This window comes from Thunnus thynnus, chromosome 6 (assembly GCF_963924715.1).
Source record: "Thunnus thynnus chromosome 6, fThuThy2.1, whole genome shotgun sequence".
NCBI classification, from domain to species: Eukaryota; Metazoa; Chordata; class Actinopteri; order Scombriformes; family Scombridae; genus Thunnus; species Thunnus thynnus.
In genome coordinates, this window is record NC_089522.1 from 7,260,743 (window position 1) to 7,278,676 (window position 17,934).

Consider the following 17,934-nt stretch of genomic DNA (forward strand, 5'->3'; position numbering starts at 1 on the left):
CATGGTTATGGGCATTTATATGAGGTTGCTCCGGGCTGCTAAGACAAAGTTCGCTTGTCTGAGATGGACTTCCCCTTAGATGTTTGAACATTTGTTGGAAGAAGTGACATTAGGGTTAGGTACTTCTGTTATGCAATTTAGCCTGGCTCATGTTCCAGTTCATACCAAAGATGTTTGGAGAGGTTGAGGTCAGGGCTCTGTGCAGGTCACTCAAGTTGTTCCACATAGATCTTCACAAAACTGTTTTGTATGGACATTTCATTTGACTGTTTCTATTTCCTTCCAAACTGGAACCATAGACTAAGGGCCTTAGCATGACTCATTAAATTAGCCTCAAATAATCATTCCTTGGAGGCATAACATTACACTTGGTACTGTGTATCTGGGCAGACTCCATTCTCCTCCCATCCACCAAAGCCAGATTTGCCTGTCAGACTGCCCCCCTGGACCTTTTGACAAACTGAGATGGTCCACATACTGTTGGTCATATACTATATTAAACGTGCTCTAACATAACTAACATAATCATTTAATTCTATAAAAGAAAGGTGAATTCTCTTTCAAAAATAAATCAATATATAATGGGAGATGGAAAACCTTAAACTAATATGCAACCGTTGACAGAAAAACACATCACAGCAACGAAATATTAGACATACAAGTAAAACACAAGGAGGGAGTTGACGTCATAAACAAAGTATGATCAGGGATAGCAACTTTCCTGAATTTGTAGGAGGAAATTCAGGGTCTGGATTAATACAACATTTGCAGCTTGCATTGAATGAGGTGAACAGAAATGGAATGGAGAGGGCAGGCTAGTCAATAAAACCTGTCAGGTTACTGCTTTGAGTTTCATCCTAGCATCTGAGATTACATTGATTTTGTGTCAATCATTTGCCTTTCTTGTTGACGGAAGAACTACTGAAGATAAGAACAAAAGAAGTGTAGTATTTAGTATTCAATAGTAGTAGTTTTATATACTGACTGCTGATTAAAGCTTTAATCTTCCTAAGCAGTATTTTAAAGGAACTATTCAACATTTTGAGAAATATGCTATCTTAGCTCTCTTATGCAGACTCACAAACAAAATATAATGTATTAATTAATGAGCTTTAGAGGTGTTTGTAGGTGTTAGCTGTTTCCCCTTTCTTCCAGGCTTTATTATGAGCTAAGCTAATCACCTTCTGGCTCTAGCTTCATGTCAATGTCTAACTGTTCCTTTTAAAGTTGACATAGTCCTGCAGGGAATTAATTTAAATCACTTCAATGTCTTTAAAAGTTGCTAAAACAATAGTTTCCCGTGTTACGGGGGCAACATTTCTACACTAGCTGCACACATGGCTTCTGCACTCACCAGAAAATAAGAGTCAGTCGTAGAATCTGATTGGTAGTTTGCTGAAGATTCAGAGTTGGGGTCAGTAACTGTGTCAGGTGATTGTGTATAGATTAGCAACTTTTCGCTGGTGCCTGCAACAAATGAACCTGTTGTAGGAAGTAGGAGTGTTTCCCCATACACATCAGCCTCTCTCTCTGGCTTCTCCCACTCCTTCAACCACGGAGGAGAGTCATTCTCTTCAGAGTCTGTCAGAGGAATGGCCTCCTTATGGTTACTGGTAGAAAGGTCTGTTAAAATGACAACTTCGCTGGAGGTGGTTGAGCTTATATCAGAGGAAGAGCCCACTACTTCACCAGATGGCTCTAAAAGACTCAGGTCAGAGTCCACGTGGCCACTAGTGCTGCTGGGTAATGTAGTGTGGGGAATTTCATCAGCGATATCTATGATTTCAGTCTCTATCATCAAATCAACACCAATTTTTTCATCCTCTGAAAAACCTCTGGTAGTGCCAACATCTCCCTCTGTTGCTCCCTCCACATCAGAGAGGGACCCGCCTGTGGTGCTGACGTCTGTGTGTATGGTGGTGGCCTGGGTGAAGATCCTGATGAAGGGGGAAGTTGCGGCCAGGGTAATGGGTGGTGTGGATTCAGCATTAGGGGTGGTGGGTGGAGTCACTGTGGTGGTAATTGAAGAGACAGCTGTTGTGGTAGGGGTAGGTGTCTCTGTGGGTGGTGGCTGTGTTGTTATGGTTGTTGTTTTTGTTGTTGTTGTAGCAGTCAGGACAGTAGGAGGTAAAGGGGTCAGTTTTCTGGTGGGTGGTGGGATGGTGGGTGTTGGCGGTTTGAACTTGATGATGGAGTAGCACAAGTGAACAAGTAAGAAAGGGAGAGGACAAGAAAAAAGGTGAGGGGAAGACAAAATTAGGATAAAACAAAGGGGTATACAAATACATTAAGAAGCAACTTATAAGTGAAAAAAAAGATTTGTGGTAAAAACTATAATAAAAAAGACAAACTGAAAATGGAAAACTGCTCCAAACACAGCAAACATGCACAAACTACTATGTACAGCATGGTTCAAGGTGCAAAATAATGAACAAAAACAAACCTGAATCAACAAAGGATCAGGTTTGTTTTGTATTAATAAAACAAACCTGATCCTTCTGAATTATATTCTGCACCTGAAATCTATTTCATATAAACAGCATCTCAAAACAGTCAAGCACCGTCGTCCCTTTTCAAACTACATGAGGACTCACATTTTGGTTGTAGATGGTGACTCCTTGGCTGCAGGTGTGTTTGTGTGTGCAGACATGCTGGTGAATACACCAGTTACACCCCCAAGGACTGCTAACACACCCATGGCATCTGGCAGAGCCCACAGCAGGAGTAAAAGCAGAACAAGAAAATAATTAATGACAAAAAATTGTGACAATGAAAAAGTCTGGAAGCCCTCGCAGCATCTCCTATAGCATTGCATTTCATCTTTTTCTTGGAATTGAACCTCCTCACATTTTGCTTGTTAAAATTCACTCTCAGACATCCAATGTGCGAACAGGTTGAGATTACAAGCTGATGAGAGACATGATATGTGTGCGTGTACTCACGGCCGGCGTCCAGAGAGCTGCTGAACCAAGCTACAGTTGTAGAAGGTGAATTCCGTCTCTGCTACCGTCACATTTAGGAAACGCAATGACAGGATCACCATCACAAACTCTGCATCAGAACAAACCAGTTTTCAGGGCATGATTGCTACAATACAAACTTCGATTAAGACTTATGTTTGTAATAAATACTGCATTTTTCACTCTTATTTAGCTCTGTTAATGACTTGACTTGCAATTGAGATTTGGAAAATAATAGCCATTGTTGTACCATGGTTTATGTTTTGTATATGCAGAAAAGAATTGGCCCATCGTGTAGCAATGTTGAACAAATACTGTGACGCTCACCATCACCATGGTCAATGGGAGGCAGACTTGTGGCATCAGGGGTGGGGCATATCACACCAGTGTTAGTGAGTGTGGCAGGAGTTTCTGTGTCCTGGAAGAAGCAAGAGTAGGCCTCTCCTTCTCCTAGACCAGGGAGGCCTTCTACTGACACCGTGATCTGAGGGAGGGGGGAAAGAATGGAGAAGGGACATTAAGAAAAACAATGTAAAAGATGGAAAAGGAAATGAACAGAGCAGAAACAAATTATTTTGTTGTCTGCAAAAGTGGCATGTTTTATTTATTATGTAAAACTAAACATAGAAGTGTCGCTCTATGACTCTATCCATTGTTGGTTCAACTCAACCGATAATTAGATACCAAAGATTAATTTTGTTCCTACTCCACCAAGAAAATAGAAAATATTTTTGTAAAGCAAAAAATCCATTCTGTGAGAGACAAGACAAGACAAGAAAGACAATAACAGGCACACAGTAGACAATTATAGTGCATTATTCCCACTCCCCCCGCCCCCCTATATTACATCAGTTTTCTCCCCGCGGCTGATGTTGTAGAGGCTGAGGTGCTGGATACTGAGGCACTGCTGTGTCTGGTTAAAGCTCCACAACCACTGACCCTTCACAGACCCTCGCTGGCACTCCCAGCGCTGGCCACACCTGAAATACCACAGAGAAGTTGTGAGTAAGACAGACAAGGAAAGACCAAAAGAATGCATGAAAACATTCACCACAGCCCAACTTTTTCCATGTTTTTTCACACTGACTCACCGCCCCTCCAGGACACACCAGCCACAGTATGGGTCCTTGGCAGACAGACAGGACTGACAGTCCAGGTGATCCCCACACTCTGCCACTGGACGCTTCTCTACCTGAAAATCACATATAAGTGAGGGCCAATACTCAGACTGCTTTCTGTGGTAAATCGGGTGCATAGCAGTGGTATGCTACTAGTATTGATCCTCTCAATTCCACCATGCTGGTCTCTACTGTATAACAGACTATCTAATAAAGTAGAAATCCATCTAAATGGGCTGCTGCATTAACAATATCTTTTATTTTGTAAACTCACAGACTCACTCTCACTCTCACAGCACTCCAAAGAAATCATTAAGGATGAGCCCTTATAAAGGACTGTTAACTACCAGAGTACCTTGAATTTCATTTGATTGCCAACCACTACCACAAGGTTATGGATATACACACTGGCTGAATAAGCCTTAATATTATGTTAGTTGTTTGTTGCTCCCAAGGAGAACTTGTTTTGAGACTATCCTCCATTTTTGGTGTGTAGGTCTCTTTTTTGTTTAATTATTCATAATATAATATAATAACATAACATACATTTAATGCCATGGTGATGTTAAATAACTTGTAATCATTCATTTACAACAACGTGATGTTAAATAACTTGTAATCATTCATTTACAACAACTCCTTTCATACTCAATTTGCTAACTAGCTTACCTGAATAGCTAAAGGCAATTAATTAATTTCTTTTGCTTGGAGGGAGGGTTAGACCAAACAAGTTTTAAGTAAAAATGCAACTCTTGCGGCTCACTGAAAAAGCAGTCTAGCCTTATGTTATCTAGGTTGACTATCTTAACTAGTAAACATTAGCACTCCCAACCTTCCCAGTTCAAATTAGGCATACTAGCCCACAGACACATTTAGACAGCAAACCTCTCATTAGATAGTCTGTTAAATTTCAAAAATTTTCTTCAGTTACTGACATTATATCATAGTCCATAATATTATCTGTTAATGTTATTATCTGTTTCTATCTCAGTGAATGAGCTTGACTGCAACAAAATGTTAGTTAGCAGTCATGAGCTTGGTTAGCTTTGCCAGCACTATGAGTTTAAATTAACCACGCCATTAGCTCACAGTTATTCAGCTAGCTAGATATGTTAACACTAGCTGAGTCTTTTTAACATGACAATTATGTTTGAAAGCTAATTCATGGAAACAGCTGTTTTGTAAAAAACGTTTATAAAACTAAGGTTACAGGCAAAAAGAATCATTTTAAGAATGATACAATATTATAGTAATGAGTTGGTTCCATAATTATCTGTCTCTTACATTTTGCTTCTTCATGTAGGTTTAGTTTGGCATTATTTAGTCAGAGAAATATTGGTTATGATAAAAAATATTATTTTTCCTCCAAAGTAATAATACTCACGTTGTTTCAGATGCAAGTTATTTGTTATTTACATGTGGCTGCAGCTCTACATTTGGATGAAGATGTCTTGTGGTCTTGAAGTGTGATGGCCCACTTGATGTATAGAGCAGCAGTTTCCCATAACCATTCATCAGCATCTATAGCTACCCACACAGACACTCTGTAGGGAGTGTGCCAACACAATGGAGGCCACTTTCTCTGATCAATACCATTGTTATATCTGACCTTACACCTCCTGCTGACTGTTGTACCCATCACAGTGGGGTTAGTGACCTTTGACCTCGACAGCCAGCTGGCCTCTGTTTTCTTTAATGCTCTTTGCCTCTTATTCTTTTATCCTCTTTTTCTGTGAGAGAGACACAGCTTGAGGAAGTATCAAAGCCTGAAAAACTCTGACAAACGATAAATTGTCTGACAATGAATGACAAGCCATGTTCAGTCTCGTGTATGGAGACATCTGGGTGAGCGGTTGAATGGACAGGCTCACCAAAAAGGCTACGGCTGTTTACACATCTGTTGAGTAGTTTCACACATGAAACCTGTGAAAGCAACTAATCTGCTGGATTCCACATACTGTATTATTTTTTTTAAACAGATAATGACATTTACCCCTTACAACTGTCTGAAAAAAGTGTACTACTGCAGCATCTTTAAGACTTACAGTAGTTTTGGTCATGATGTAGATGTGTGCTCCATTCTGGTCCAGTATAAGGTCACTGTTAATGGGCGAGTTGGGCTGGATGGTTGTGTTCGCATATACCTCCACTTGGCCATCTTGGTCCAGATATACCTGAAGAAATACACCAGAAAAAGAGCAGACACTTCAGAAATTTTGGTATGTGAGATATGATATATGATGACTATAAGTAGCAATGGATTTATATCTGCAGAGCATTTGTTTGAACCACTTCTGTTCTGATAGACTGACAGACAAACATTGTATATTCCTCACACTACAAGACTAAAATGAAGGGCTGACCAAAAAAAAAAAGAAACTAACACAAAAGGTATATTTTCCTCAGCTTGCAACTCAAACACAAATCAAATCACACTTGTGCAGGATCGCAGCAGAAGTGGCAATGAATGTGATTACCACACAGTCAAATCTAATATGAAGCACAGGAAGACACCTCCGGCTTAAGTGATTCCCAGGCCTTCAAACTCTCATGTTACTTCATGTTAATGAGATTATTAGCAGAGGTTTTCGTGCCTCTTTCCAAGAGGCTCTCACTTGATAACTGTAAACAGAATGGAGAATCTGTTGTCCCATTAAGAGGATGCACTTAACACATAATGGCATGAGAAGTTCCTCAGAAACGCATGGTCATTTACATATTTATGCCATTTGTCATTTTTCATATCATATTTAGTAAAGAACGCATTATAATGCATTCTTATATACTAATAATTAAATTCTATAACAAGGTCTGTGTGGAATGTTACAGCAGGTTGTAAAACAGATATTTAGCAGCAAAGTTTAGCAGCTTTAAAAGACATTGCAGTGATTTAGATGAATTCCCCACAGGACTTTCCTCTTTGGTTCAAAAATTTGGGGAATATGTCTATTTGCTTTCTTTCTGAGTCAGATGAAAAGATCGATACTACTCTTTTATCTGTCTGTTAAATACAGTATGAAGCTGGAGCGAGGAGCTGCTAGCTTGGCTCTGTCCAAAGGTAAAAGAATCTGCGTACAAGCACCTCTAAAGCTCACCAACACATTATATCTAATTTGTTTAATTCATACAAAAACCAGTGCTCAGGCACATAACCTCCCATAACGCTGCAACTATTTTTTTTATACGTTGGTTTTTTTAAGGATTAAACAAACAAGATAAAACATGCTAATTGGTGACTGTGTTGGTTGATAGCTGCTTCACACTTCTTTCTAAGTCTGTGCTAAGCTAAGCTAACCATCTCCTGGCTGTGGCTTCATATTTAATATGATATCAGTATCTTCTCACCTAACTCTTGGCAAGAAAGCGAGAGGGTGTATTTCCCGAAATGTCAAACTATTTCTTTCACCCCAGCAGATACACTTCTGTAGATTGTCTGCACCTTCATTGAAATCAAGTTGGTCAGTATATTTGACCCAAGTTAGACTGGCCACCCCAAGTTTGAAGTCAAAAATGGGCTACCATTTGCGGTCTTTCACACACGCACACATACACACACACACACAGTCCGGTATCTGGATGCTCTGGAATTTTTCCTGCTGTGATACGATAATCTTGTTACAATAGCTTACTTCACATGGCTACATGGAGTACTGCTTTGATCTGCCACCTAAAAGTACTATGTCTGACTCTATGTCTCACTCTCCCTTTTTCACACACACATCAAACAAGCACACACACACACACTCACACACAGCAAAACGGACCTGCTAGACGATTACTCACCCCACCAATACCTCACAGCAGAGTTATGTCTGCAATCCTCTTATCTAGAACCCCTCATCTAAAGTAGCTCATCCATGTAGATGTTGCTCTAAAGTTGGTGATATACACCAATTTTTGGACATTAAAGACAAATGTAGCAGTGCTCAGACCTTCACAAACAAAGCAGAGACACCAAAAAAATATTCTGGGCAATACATTCCCAAAAACTTGAAAAGGGTATCACTGCTTTAAAGCATTAGCTCAAAAATGCATGAAGTTGTAGTCTCCAACAATCACATACCGCAGTCCACAGAACAAAAAGCAAATGTATTAAGCATGGGATCATGGTGGTATGCTAGTCTGTGTATGTTGGAACACTGTGAATGTCGGAATGACTGGAATCTTCAAGCTGTAGTCACATAGCGATGTAGAAGTATATGGGAGCTGGCATAGACTTAGAAAAAAATCTCTGAAATTGGTTGCAAATGTTTTATCTGGTATAAGGTGTGTTTGCTTTGCTGGGAAACGATTCATAGGCATCCTTTAAAGGACTAGACGGTAGCAGCCAGATGGGCAGGGCTGATTGTTGCACTGTATGGATCAAAGTATCAAGCAAGTCCTAACACAAAATTAGGAAACTGCCTTAATAAAACATTGCCTAATGGCCCCAAATATTTCCATGATGCACAGATCTTTTTATCCCAGTAATGCACTGGTGATGTGTCCAGGGCAACTCCCTGCCTTCCACCCAGTGCATGCTGGGGCAGGCCTAAAGAAACTGGAACAAAACAAAATAAGTATAACAGTGCATGCAATGAAGAGCTACCTTGTGAAGAATCCCTTTGGAGTCTCCCAGGAAGGCGATGCTGTGTCCCTCTCTGACACTGACAGCAACAGCAGTGAGAAGGGCAGCCGAGGTGTGCCACACGGCTTTAGCTTCCAGAGCCATCCGGCTTGCCATTGGACTTGGGGTGTGGTCAGAGCCACAGGGATACGCCTTAAGGGTATTCTACAACATATGACCGTGACAGAGAGTTTAGTCAACATGAAACAGACCGTTTTATTACTGTCATTTTGTCATCGATTTTCTGTATTCATCTGAACTGAATGCATCCAAAATTACTTTACTGGAAACAGCACCCACCACTTGTAAAGATGATTCTTGTTTTATTGATCACAATACATGGGTGTAGATTTGGGTATGGATGTCCGCTTTAACTCCACATAATGTTAAATGTTACATCTCTGGAGAGTTGCCAGGTCACTGTAAATACTGTTGGTGAAAATTCCTCCCAAAAGCAAATTAAGACATCTGGTCCTTTTTAAAGAAGAACCAAAGTGTCAGTAACAGTTGAGCTTATTTAATAAGAATGTTCTGTAATCAATCCAAACATTAATCTTTGAAATTAGTGGGAGAAATATTTACTATTTAATGTAATCTTTCCCCTTTTCCATGAGTCATGAGCAGAGTATTATTGCATGTGTCATTAAGACATGAACATTATTTCTAAGCTAAATGAGCCATAGCCTGTCCGAAAGTCCTGTCAGCAGCAGCCTGAGCAGCACAGAGACACACAGACAGGTGGGCTGCAGCCTCTCAGATGAGCTCTGATATCATAGTGTAAGATCTAGCCATAAGTTCAAGAGTTGAATGTAAAATAATACAAATAGAAGTTTTTGAGATGATTTAAAGATAGGTTTGAGCATTGCTGTGGCTCTAGTCATGAAACTCTTGAGTTGTGTCGCCCAAATCCACAAACTGAAAGGACAGAATCTCAAGTGAGCTTTGAAAGCCTCACAGCAGCTAGTTGGTTTAAAGCAGTACATTACCTACAGGTTCCTATGCATTTAAAAAATGCCATTTTTAAATATTTATTTTGGTCTCAGGTTTTTAGTTAAGTAGTCTATCAATAAAATAAAACTGAGAAAAAAAATCATGACACAAGTTCAGCAAATGCATATTCAGTAAAGTAAGTATTTTGCAGAGACAGGCTCTTTATGTGTGTACGTGTGTGAGCACATGTGCCTAAGGAAGAGAAATGAGTGATTCAGAGCAAGTACACAATTACACAATTATTTTGGCCGTCTGACAAAAAAATGTCCCTACTATAGTTAAAACCAAACCTGCGCCCTTGTTGTGATATGTCCAACACTTAAAGCATCTGACTAACAAGTTCACATTCATGTCTTTTCAACCAGTCTACCATTCTTTCCTGCTATTGCCTCAGAGCCTTTGAATCCTCTTAATTCATCGTAAGAGGATTGCACCATAGATTACAGTGGACTCATACAGAGACAGCCAACTCGCTTGCTTGGTTTTGCAAAACAACCATTCCAAATCCTGCTTTCCGGTTTCCAAGCTCTGGCCTTAGATAATTGGCCCTGAAGGAGGAGGTAGAATGGGACATCTTTTTTCAGTCTCCTCAGAGTTCATTTATTAAAAAAATAAGATGGGTTATCATTTTTTTTATGGGGAACTATGATCTAATACATGTTTCTCTTCCTCTCTTTCTTCTAGCATCTCATTTTTACCCTCTAGATTGTTTTGTTCTTTTTCCCCGTCACTCTCTGTGTCACAGTATTTCTCTTCCCTTGTTTCTATCCCCCCTCCTCTTTCTCTGTCATCTCATGTCAGTGAGTTTCAAAAGAACTCCTATCCTTCCATGTCAGAGCTCATTAAGCAGCAGCACAGCTGATTCAGGGTTAGTTTGGTTTATTGATCCCTAACGATCCCATTAAATGGTTCTGAGGGCTGGCAGGACCTGAGTGGCTGCAGGACAGCAGAGGGGGTCACTGGAGGGCTGCAGCTGGGCAAAGCTACTCCTGGGGCATCTGGGAGCTCTGGGCTTTTCAATGAGGACCTCATTACAAGGCTTGTCTGTCTAAAAATACGTCATTCCTTCCTGTTATTCAGTTTAATCTCGCTAATCCAGGCATCCTTTGTTACTTGGCTGTAGTTTGCTCTGTTTTGTCTTTCTCTAACCACTGAAACCAATTGAGTCAATAAACCTCAGGTACATAAAGTGAGCAGGAAATGATTCATAATGATGGATAGCCCTAATGTATGTACTATAAGGCCAGTGTCCATTCTGTAACAAGCACACGGAGCTGAAAACACTGTAGTATGCAATTCTACTAAGCAGAGCAGAGAGTAACAGTAATTTGAGTCTCATATCAGCATGTTATTGACAAAGTCCTTGTTTTAAAATCCCATAGCGTCAAATTATTTGCTTTTCTTCCATCAGAGAAAAGGTCAGTATCAACATCAGGTTGATGTTGATGCTAAGATGCAAAAACAAAGCTTCCTCTATATGCTGTGTCCTTACCAGGGGCAGGTTGGCACAGCTGGACTTGACCTCGTACTCTATGTAGGCCACCTCTCCTCTTCCCTCCACCCTTCCATCCTGGGTGTAGCAGAGATCACGGGTGGAGTCGATGTGTCTGTCAAGCTCATCCAGAGGGTAAATGCACAAAGCTGAGGCATCCAAGGGATTGTTGTTTGTGGAGCTGCTGCGGATGGAGAAGACTCCCAGCAGATCCTTGCCCTCCCGTCCTGCACCTTGTCCCACCTGTTGCAACAAAGGCGTGGGAAAAACTCAGGAAAGTTCAACACAGCCAGCGTCAGTGTAATTCTGATGTTAAACCATTTCTGAAAGCATGATCTGAAAGTCACACACACTGATATGTGAAATTGTTACAAAGAAATTCAACTTAATTTTGAGTTGCTGATCCCGTCTAGGCAAGTATTTCTAAGAACTCATGTACGCATGCATAGACTTGCCTGGGCTGCCTGGAGCAGGTTGTAAGTCCTGGAGGGAGTGGATGGTGATCGGCAGACAAGAGGAACTTCCACATAGGAATAGTAGGATGTGTCATCCAGGCACACTCGGGCAGCATAGGTCCGGTACTCCCTCGATGCGGACTTGATGTCACGGCGGTAGAACAAGAAGTACACATATGTGCGGCGTGTGAATGCTGTCACAAAATGGTGGTCATACTCCGACAGACGCCCAGCTACGGCTAGTTTCGCTGTCTCCTCATAGGAAAACACAGGTTCTGATGAAAGGTGGCGGGTGGAGATGGGCGGGTGGCTGGCAGTGTAGCCCCTTCCCACATACATCACAGTCTTTTCCCCGCCGCGAGGCCCCACCACCAGCCCCACAGTTGACACTGACGGATCATTGGCTGCAACGTACTGCGTGTCCACAGGCCTCTCGGTGGAGAAGAGAACTTTCTTGATCGATGCCAGGCTGCGTTTCTGGCAGGTGCCTTGGTGGACGCTGCCGCAGGTGATCAACTCCAACGCCTTTGGATCCACCAGTAGTAATTTGTTGTGATTACTGGTTCTCCTGGCCTGGGGACAGTTGGACTCAGTGACCGGGGGAAGGCATTCTTTGCTGTCGCTCACAGGACCGGTTGTCTCTTCTTGCTCCAGCCGGAGTCCATCCAATCCATCCAGTTGGAAGAGGTGATCCCTGGCCCCCACATACACCGTCCCCACAGAGGGGTCCGGGTGGAGCACCAGGTGCTGGAATTCGGAGTCACTACGGGAAAAACGGGGGTAAGAGCGACCATTGGCAGTGACAAAGATGATGAGGATGAAGAGCAAGAGTAGGGTGGAGTTCAGAGCCTTCCCATGTAGCATGGCAAATATTCTGGGAATAAAACAGAGCAGGGTTAGAGGCTTACACTGGCAGATGTTTGAGTTAAACATTGACATTTAATAAGGCTAAAAGCCCTTCCATATAGTTGAGTTTAGTACAGTTTAAGAGTTTTAGAGAGCTTAGATTTAGGTGGAGATAAATGTTAAGAAGTGGTGAGACCTTCTTAAGGATTTAAGCTAGCAAGAAAATGCTCATACAGTATTCAAAGCCCTGACTAAAAATCATGTACTTTTACCTACAAACATAGATTGATATTCACTTCATCTCTGATAGAGTATATTAAACTATGCTTTTCTTACTGTCAACAAATCCCATGAAAAGACCAAAACCAATAATGACTTGATCCTACTAACAAGTATGGTCTATAAAGTAGGGATGCACGATATTGGACTTTTTGCCAATATCCGATATGCCGATATTTCCAATTCACTGTGGCCGATTGCCGATGCCGATACCGATATATGCACCGATACTGATATATGCACATATCTTTTTTCAGATGGCTGAGGAGACTATTATGCATGCAAGCATAGATTGTACTAAGTATGATCAAGAAAGACAATATATGAAGGAAGAATTTAGGAAGCCTTAAAACTTTAATGGACCTGCCAAGTGGGTGGAGCAGTAGAGTTTTCATTGAGTTCATTAGACAGACAGGATTAATGTGTAGGATTTAATCTCTGGTCCACACTCCGGAGCAGAAGGTGGCAGTAATGCACCTAATACGCTGGTTGCCAACTGCCATTATAAACCAAAAAGATTTTTTTTTCCAAACAGAGTGGTACATCCTGTCAGCCGAGGTGTTTCCTATCTGTGCAGCCGAACTTAGCAGCTTCTCAACAGACTGTTTTTCCCTAACGGTCCCGGTGCTTCCTCCACAGGCTCCGCTTCACTCAAGCTGCCTGTCAGACCCGCTGCTTCTTCGAACGTTAACCTGAATGACGAACCAGGGCTCGATGCTCTGGTTGGATCCACATGGAGAGCCTAGACTAATGTTAGCTGAGAGGCTAGCAGAGCGTTAGCCACAGCATGGCTGGAGGGAAGCACAGCCAGCTAGCCTCTGCTAGCCTCCCAGCTAACGTTAGCCCTGGTTCTGCATGTGGATCCAACCGGAGCACCGAGCCCCGGTTAGTTATTTAAGTTTAAGTGGGAAGAAGCAGCGGGTCTCACGGGCAGTTTGAGTGAAATGGAGCCTGCGGAGGAAGCAGCGGGACCGTCAGGGTGAAACCCTCCATGGAGGGAAGCACAGTAAGGCGGCGGAGGAGATGGCAACAAATCGGCCTCTCATAATAGGCAGAAATGGCCGATGCCGATATTTCATTTTAGAGCTTTTATCGGCCGATACCAATGACATGCCGATAATATCGTGCATCCCTTCTATAAAGCCTGATAGCTGCCATAGAGATGACATATTCCTTCATTACGATGAACTCAGGCACTGTAGTTTATTTTGAATCAATTCCACATAAAGCATCCTGGTGGCATTAATACACACCAGCGCCCCAAATCTGCAACTGAAAATAGCACCTACTAACAAATGCAGTACTCCTGCTTGGGTAACATTTGCTAAAAATAAAGTGCCCAGCTGTTAAGAAAGCTATTTTGGCATTATTTAAAATGAAAGTATATTCAAGACCAGTTTGTCCAAGATGTACATACTTAGATAGAACAAATGGGTTTGGTACTGAGTGCCACAGACAGGCTCGGGAAGTCTGAAAGTATTGAGAGAATGCACTGCTGGTTGTGATCTTTTGATTTCATCTGTTGACACTAACAAAAATATAGACTATTGCCAGCCTTATCCTTTAAATGCAGTTTTCAAGGTTCAAGTATACTTTTGGGAATAACATCTCACCATGGATGTTCTTTGTTAAGCTGAAGACTTCCTCCGCCTTATCACCTGGAATCATATCCCATTCCTGTCTTCTCTGTCTGTGAATATTAACACCATAAAGAATGATTGCTAACATCTGTTCACAAAGTATAGTAAGAGACACAAAGAGACAAACAGATGCAGAAAGATAACTCAGAGGTAGACAGAAGCAAGTTCCCTCAAAATGATTCTCTTTTCACATTATTCATCCAAATGTGACCACATCGATTACTCCCATAGTGTTGATAGCTTTACTCTGTGCAGAGGGATTTCATTGGGATCAAAACACCAGCAGTCACAGTATCCGTTACAGCTGGAGGATTCAGAACAACAACTCTCATTTCCCATCTCCACAGCCATCACTCAACACCTCTAAGGAGAGTGGTTTGTGGACACTGAGAGCCTTCCCATTTGTGCTAAAACCCCTTTAATTATTGAACAGGTTCCGCAGACCTTTCACTGACCTCACGGAGAAAGGTCACATAGGAATAAATAAATAACCCCTGTTCACCATAGTGTATGAAGCATGATTTAAACTGAGGATTTGTAAGAGACAGATACAAGGATCATTATTTGAATTGAAATTCAGCACTGACAAGTATTATTTATGCCCCAACACTCTGCATAATGACAGAAAGAAATGAAAGCTATATAAGGGTGTGATGTAGAAAAATATGCAATATTGTGCACCATTACTTTGACATGTGAATACATTGCTGAGACATTAGATATGCAGTGCCATCTCACCTAACTGTCTACCCCCTGGGGCTGCAATCAGGACAAAGACAAGTGGAGTTGAAAGGGAGGAGACTGGGAATCCATGTGTGTGTGTCTGTGTGTGTGTGTGTGCATAACCACGGGCCATCCAGGAGCAGGTGCATGTGTCTTAGTACGTGTCTGGTAAGTGGTTGAGTGTGTCTCAGGCCTGCTCTTTACTTATTCATGAGCAGAAGAAGAAGTATAATAAGTAATAACCTCCACGCCCACTGTCAAAGGGTTTAAGGGGAGTAAGTGTGTATGTGAAGAGGAATTGCCATTACAGTGTGTTAAACAGGGCTGAAAATCCACACAGTCCTTTGAGACAGAGAGTCTTTATGAAAAATATATATAAAACAAACCAATTCTTTGTGCCTCATGTTTAATTGAGTCAAATCTGCTACAGCCCTCATATGTAATCTTTTTATACATCTTTTTATCAGCGTAACTCTAAGGACGGCAATATCTGTCTGTCTGTCCACCACTTTGGTCCAGACTAATGACTATGAATTTTATACAGTCATTAATGGTCAGCAAGGCATTAAGCCTACTGACTTTAGTGCTAACTGACAAATGTTAGCATGCTAACACACTAATCTAAGATGGTAAATGATAATCACACATGCTAAACATCAGCATGTTAATAATGATTACATACTCTCTAAAGCAAATCTTTAATCAGCAATTTTCTTGAATAACAACTGAAAAGTACCCTGACTAAAAACTTTCAGTTTCGCTGTATATTTTCTGCCCAGCTGCTGTAACAGAGAGAGCCTGGGAACAACTCTAGACAAATTCTCACTGCTTCTCGTCCTCACCTGCTCTTTGACCGGCCAACATGCTGCGGTCAACATATTTATAGCCCACGGTGACCCCATCGCCATGGGAACTTCCTCTTACCAGCCAGCAATGATGGCTTCCTATGAGCTACCATGAGATCAGACTGTATGACTGTGGTGTGGGATGAGTGGAAGAACAGAGACATTAGAAATACAGCGCTGGTTGATGTAAAAGAAAAGAGGGGAAGTCCAATATTGGATATTTCCCTCGACATCTGTGGCCTTTTCAGTGACATCTTCACATCATCCATCAACTAATTTAAACTTGTAAGTGAGTCTTAGAGGAAGTTTGTGCATTTTCAGTGGCATAAATCAAAAGCATACTTAAATAATAATAAAGTTTTTAAGCTAATAACAAGTACAAATCCATTATGTAGACGAGTTTGGATCATAGGGGTCCATCTGTGTTCACTACATCTGGCCCATACGGTTTCTCTCATGCTGTTCACCAATAATCTCCAGAGTTCATCAGTTGTGTCAGGTATGCAGCATGTTTGGTCATGGGGCACAGTCCAACAACCTATAAATAACCTCCATAGACCATTAGACTGTCAGCTGAACTGGGGAGGGGACACAGTGATCACAAAGCAACTATGGAGTACATATGCAGGCCCGGATATAAATAAACATAAACTAGTGAGTCATTGTGGAAAAGCCTCTGAAACAGCAGTTTGACTAAAAGTCTCAACTTAAAACCAGAATAAAGATGATGAATGAAGAAAGATGAACAAGGATGACCAGACCATCCCAATCAACAATAGTAGAAATGTGTGTGTGTCTGTGTGTGTGCCAACAAGTGTATTTATAGACCTCTATAAACTTCTCAGAACGTGGTCTCATCAGTGAACTTTTGCCCTAACCATTCCTATCTGTCTCGCTTTCTCTCTCTGTCCATGTTTATTAATCACTGAGAGACTCTGCTGTGCAAGTTCATTTCTAAAGCTCCTAATGAGCCGTGACAGCCCACTGAACGCCTAAGACCCCATAAAATATGTGGGGTCAGCAGCGGCGGGACAGTGGGGGACATTGGCTCAGAGCCATAGAGCACTGCCTTGCATTGTTATGTTCTGGTGGGTTGGCTGGCGTCTCGCCTCGGGCCCCAGACTCTGCAACACTAGCATCTGTGGATCCCATCCAGAGAGCACAGTTGAGAGAGTAGCAGGGAGTCTGCTTGAGATCAGCAAGGCCTTCAGTGACCACACACAGGCTATCAGTGAGAAGATACAGAACAGGCAAGAACATTATCCAGTAAACACTTGAAGCTGATTTAAAAGTAGGAAATGGAAAGAGTTGGCTTATTTGTTTCAGTGAAGTTCATGAGACTGATAGATTTCACTGAGAACAATATTGAAAAGTTTGAAAATGCAATTCTTGGTGCCTTTATTGTGTGGATAGTGAAAACAACATTAAGGATGTTGAAGAAAGACTCCACAGTCCTCTCCTTCTCAGTAATACGCATCTTGCAAAGTCGTTTCCACTGCTACAGATTGCTCACTGCGATCGCCACTCTGTCTCTTCAATTCAAAGGCCATCGTGGCCTTATATCACAAAGTAAATGACCTACACCGTACATATCTACGGCATAACTCCAGTTAACCCCTCACAATAGATCCAGCTTAAGTGACAACTTGCGGGTCTTGCAGTCACTACCATTGGTTGTGACAAATTTAGTTTGTGGCAAAATATGAAAAGGGATGCTCTACTAGCATTGCTTCTCATCGGCTGAGTGTTTGTTTTTTGTTTTTTTAATAGAATGGTGAAACACAGTTTATGCGATGACTTCCTTCGTTTTTGGACTTTCCACTTCTCTACGTACACTCAAAGGTTAGTATTCTCAAGATGGCATTTTGTCAATGGTGTAAATGAGCTTGTTAAAGTTTACTAAAGTTAAACTACACAGAAGCAGAGGAGAGCTGATTTAGGGATGCTTTCACACCTGTAGGTTGATTCAGTTGGTGTAGG

General features: G+C 41.6%; 1 protein-coding gene across 1 annotated transcript in view; it reads right to left on the minus strand.

The window, feature by feature from the left end:
* The window catches only part of plxnb1a (plexin b1a), a 66,532-nt gene that overhangs the window by 21,981 nt on the left and 26,617 nt on the right, over positions 1-17,934 (minus strand). The window contains exons 2-12 of the mRNA XM_067591450.1: positions 14,360-14,436; positions 11,622-12,495; positions 11,167-11,409; positions 8,667-8,849; positions 6,124-6,252; positions 4,052-4,152; positions 3,808-3,940; positions 3,288-3,444; positions 2,943-3,051; positions 2,595-2,703; positions 1,355-2,182 (exon numbers count right to left, since the gene is read on the minus strand). Of these exons, the coding sequence (XP_067447551.1) occupies positions 1,355-2,182; positions 2,595-2,703; positions 2,943-3,051; positions 3,288-3,444; positions 3,808-3,940; positions 4,052-4,152; positions 6,124-6,252; positions 8,667-8,849; positions 11,167-11,409; positions 11,622-12,485 (2,856 nt within the window). The 5' untranslated portion in view covers positions 12,486-12,495; positions 14,360-14,436. The remainder of the gene's footprint in view (positions 1-1,354; positions 2,183-2,594; positions 2,704-2,942; positions 3,052-3,287; positions 3,445-3,807; positions 3,941-4,051; positions 4,153-6,123; positions 6,253-8,666; positions 8,850-11,166; positions 11,410-11,621; positions 12,496-14,359; positions 14,437-17,934) is intronic.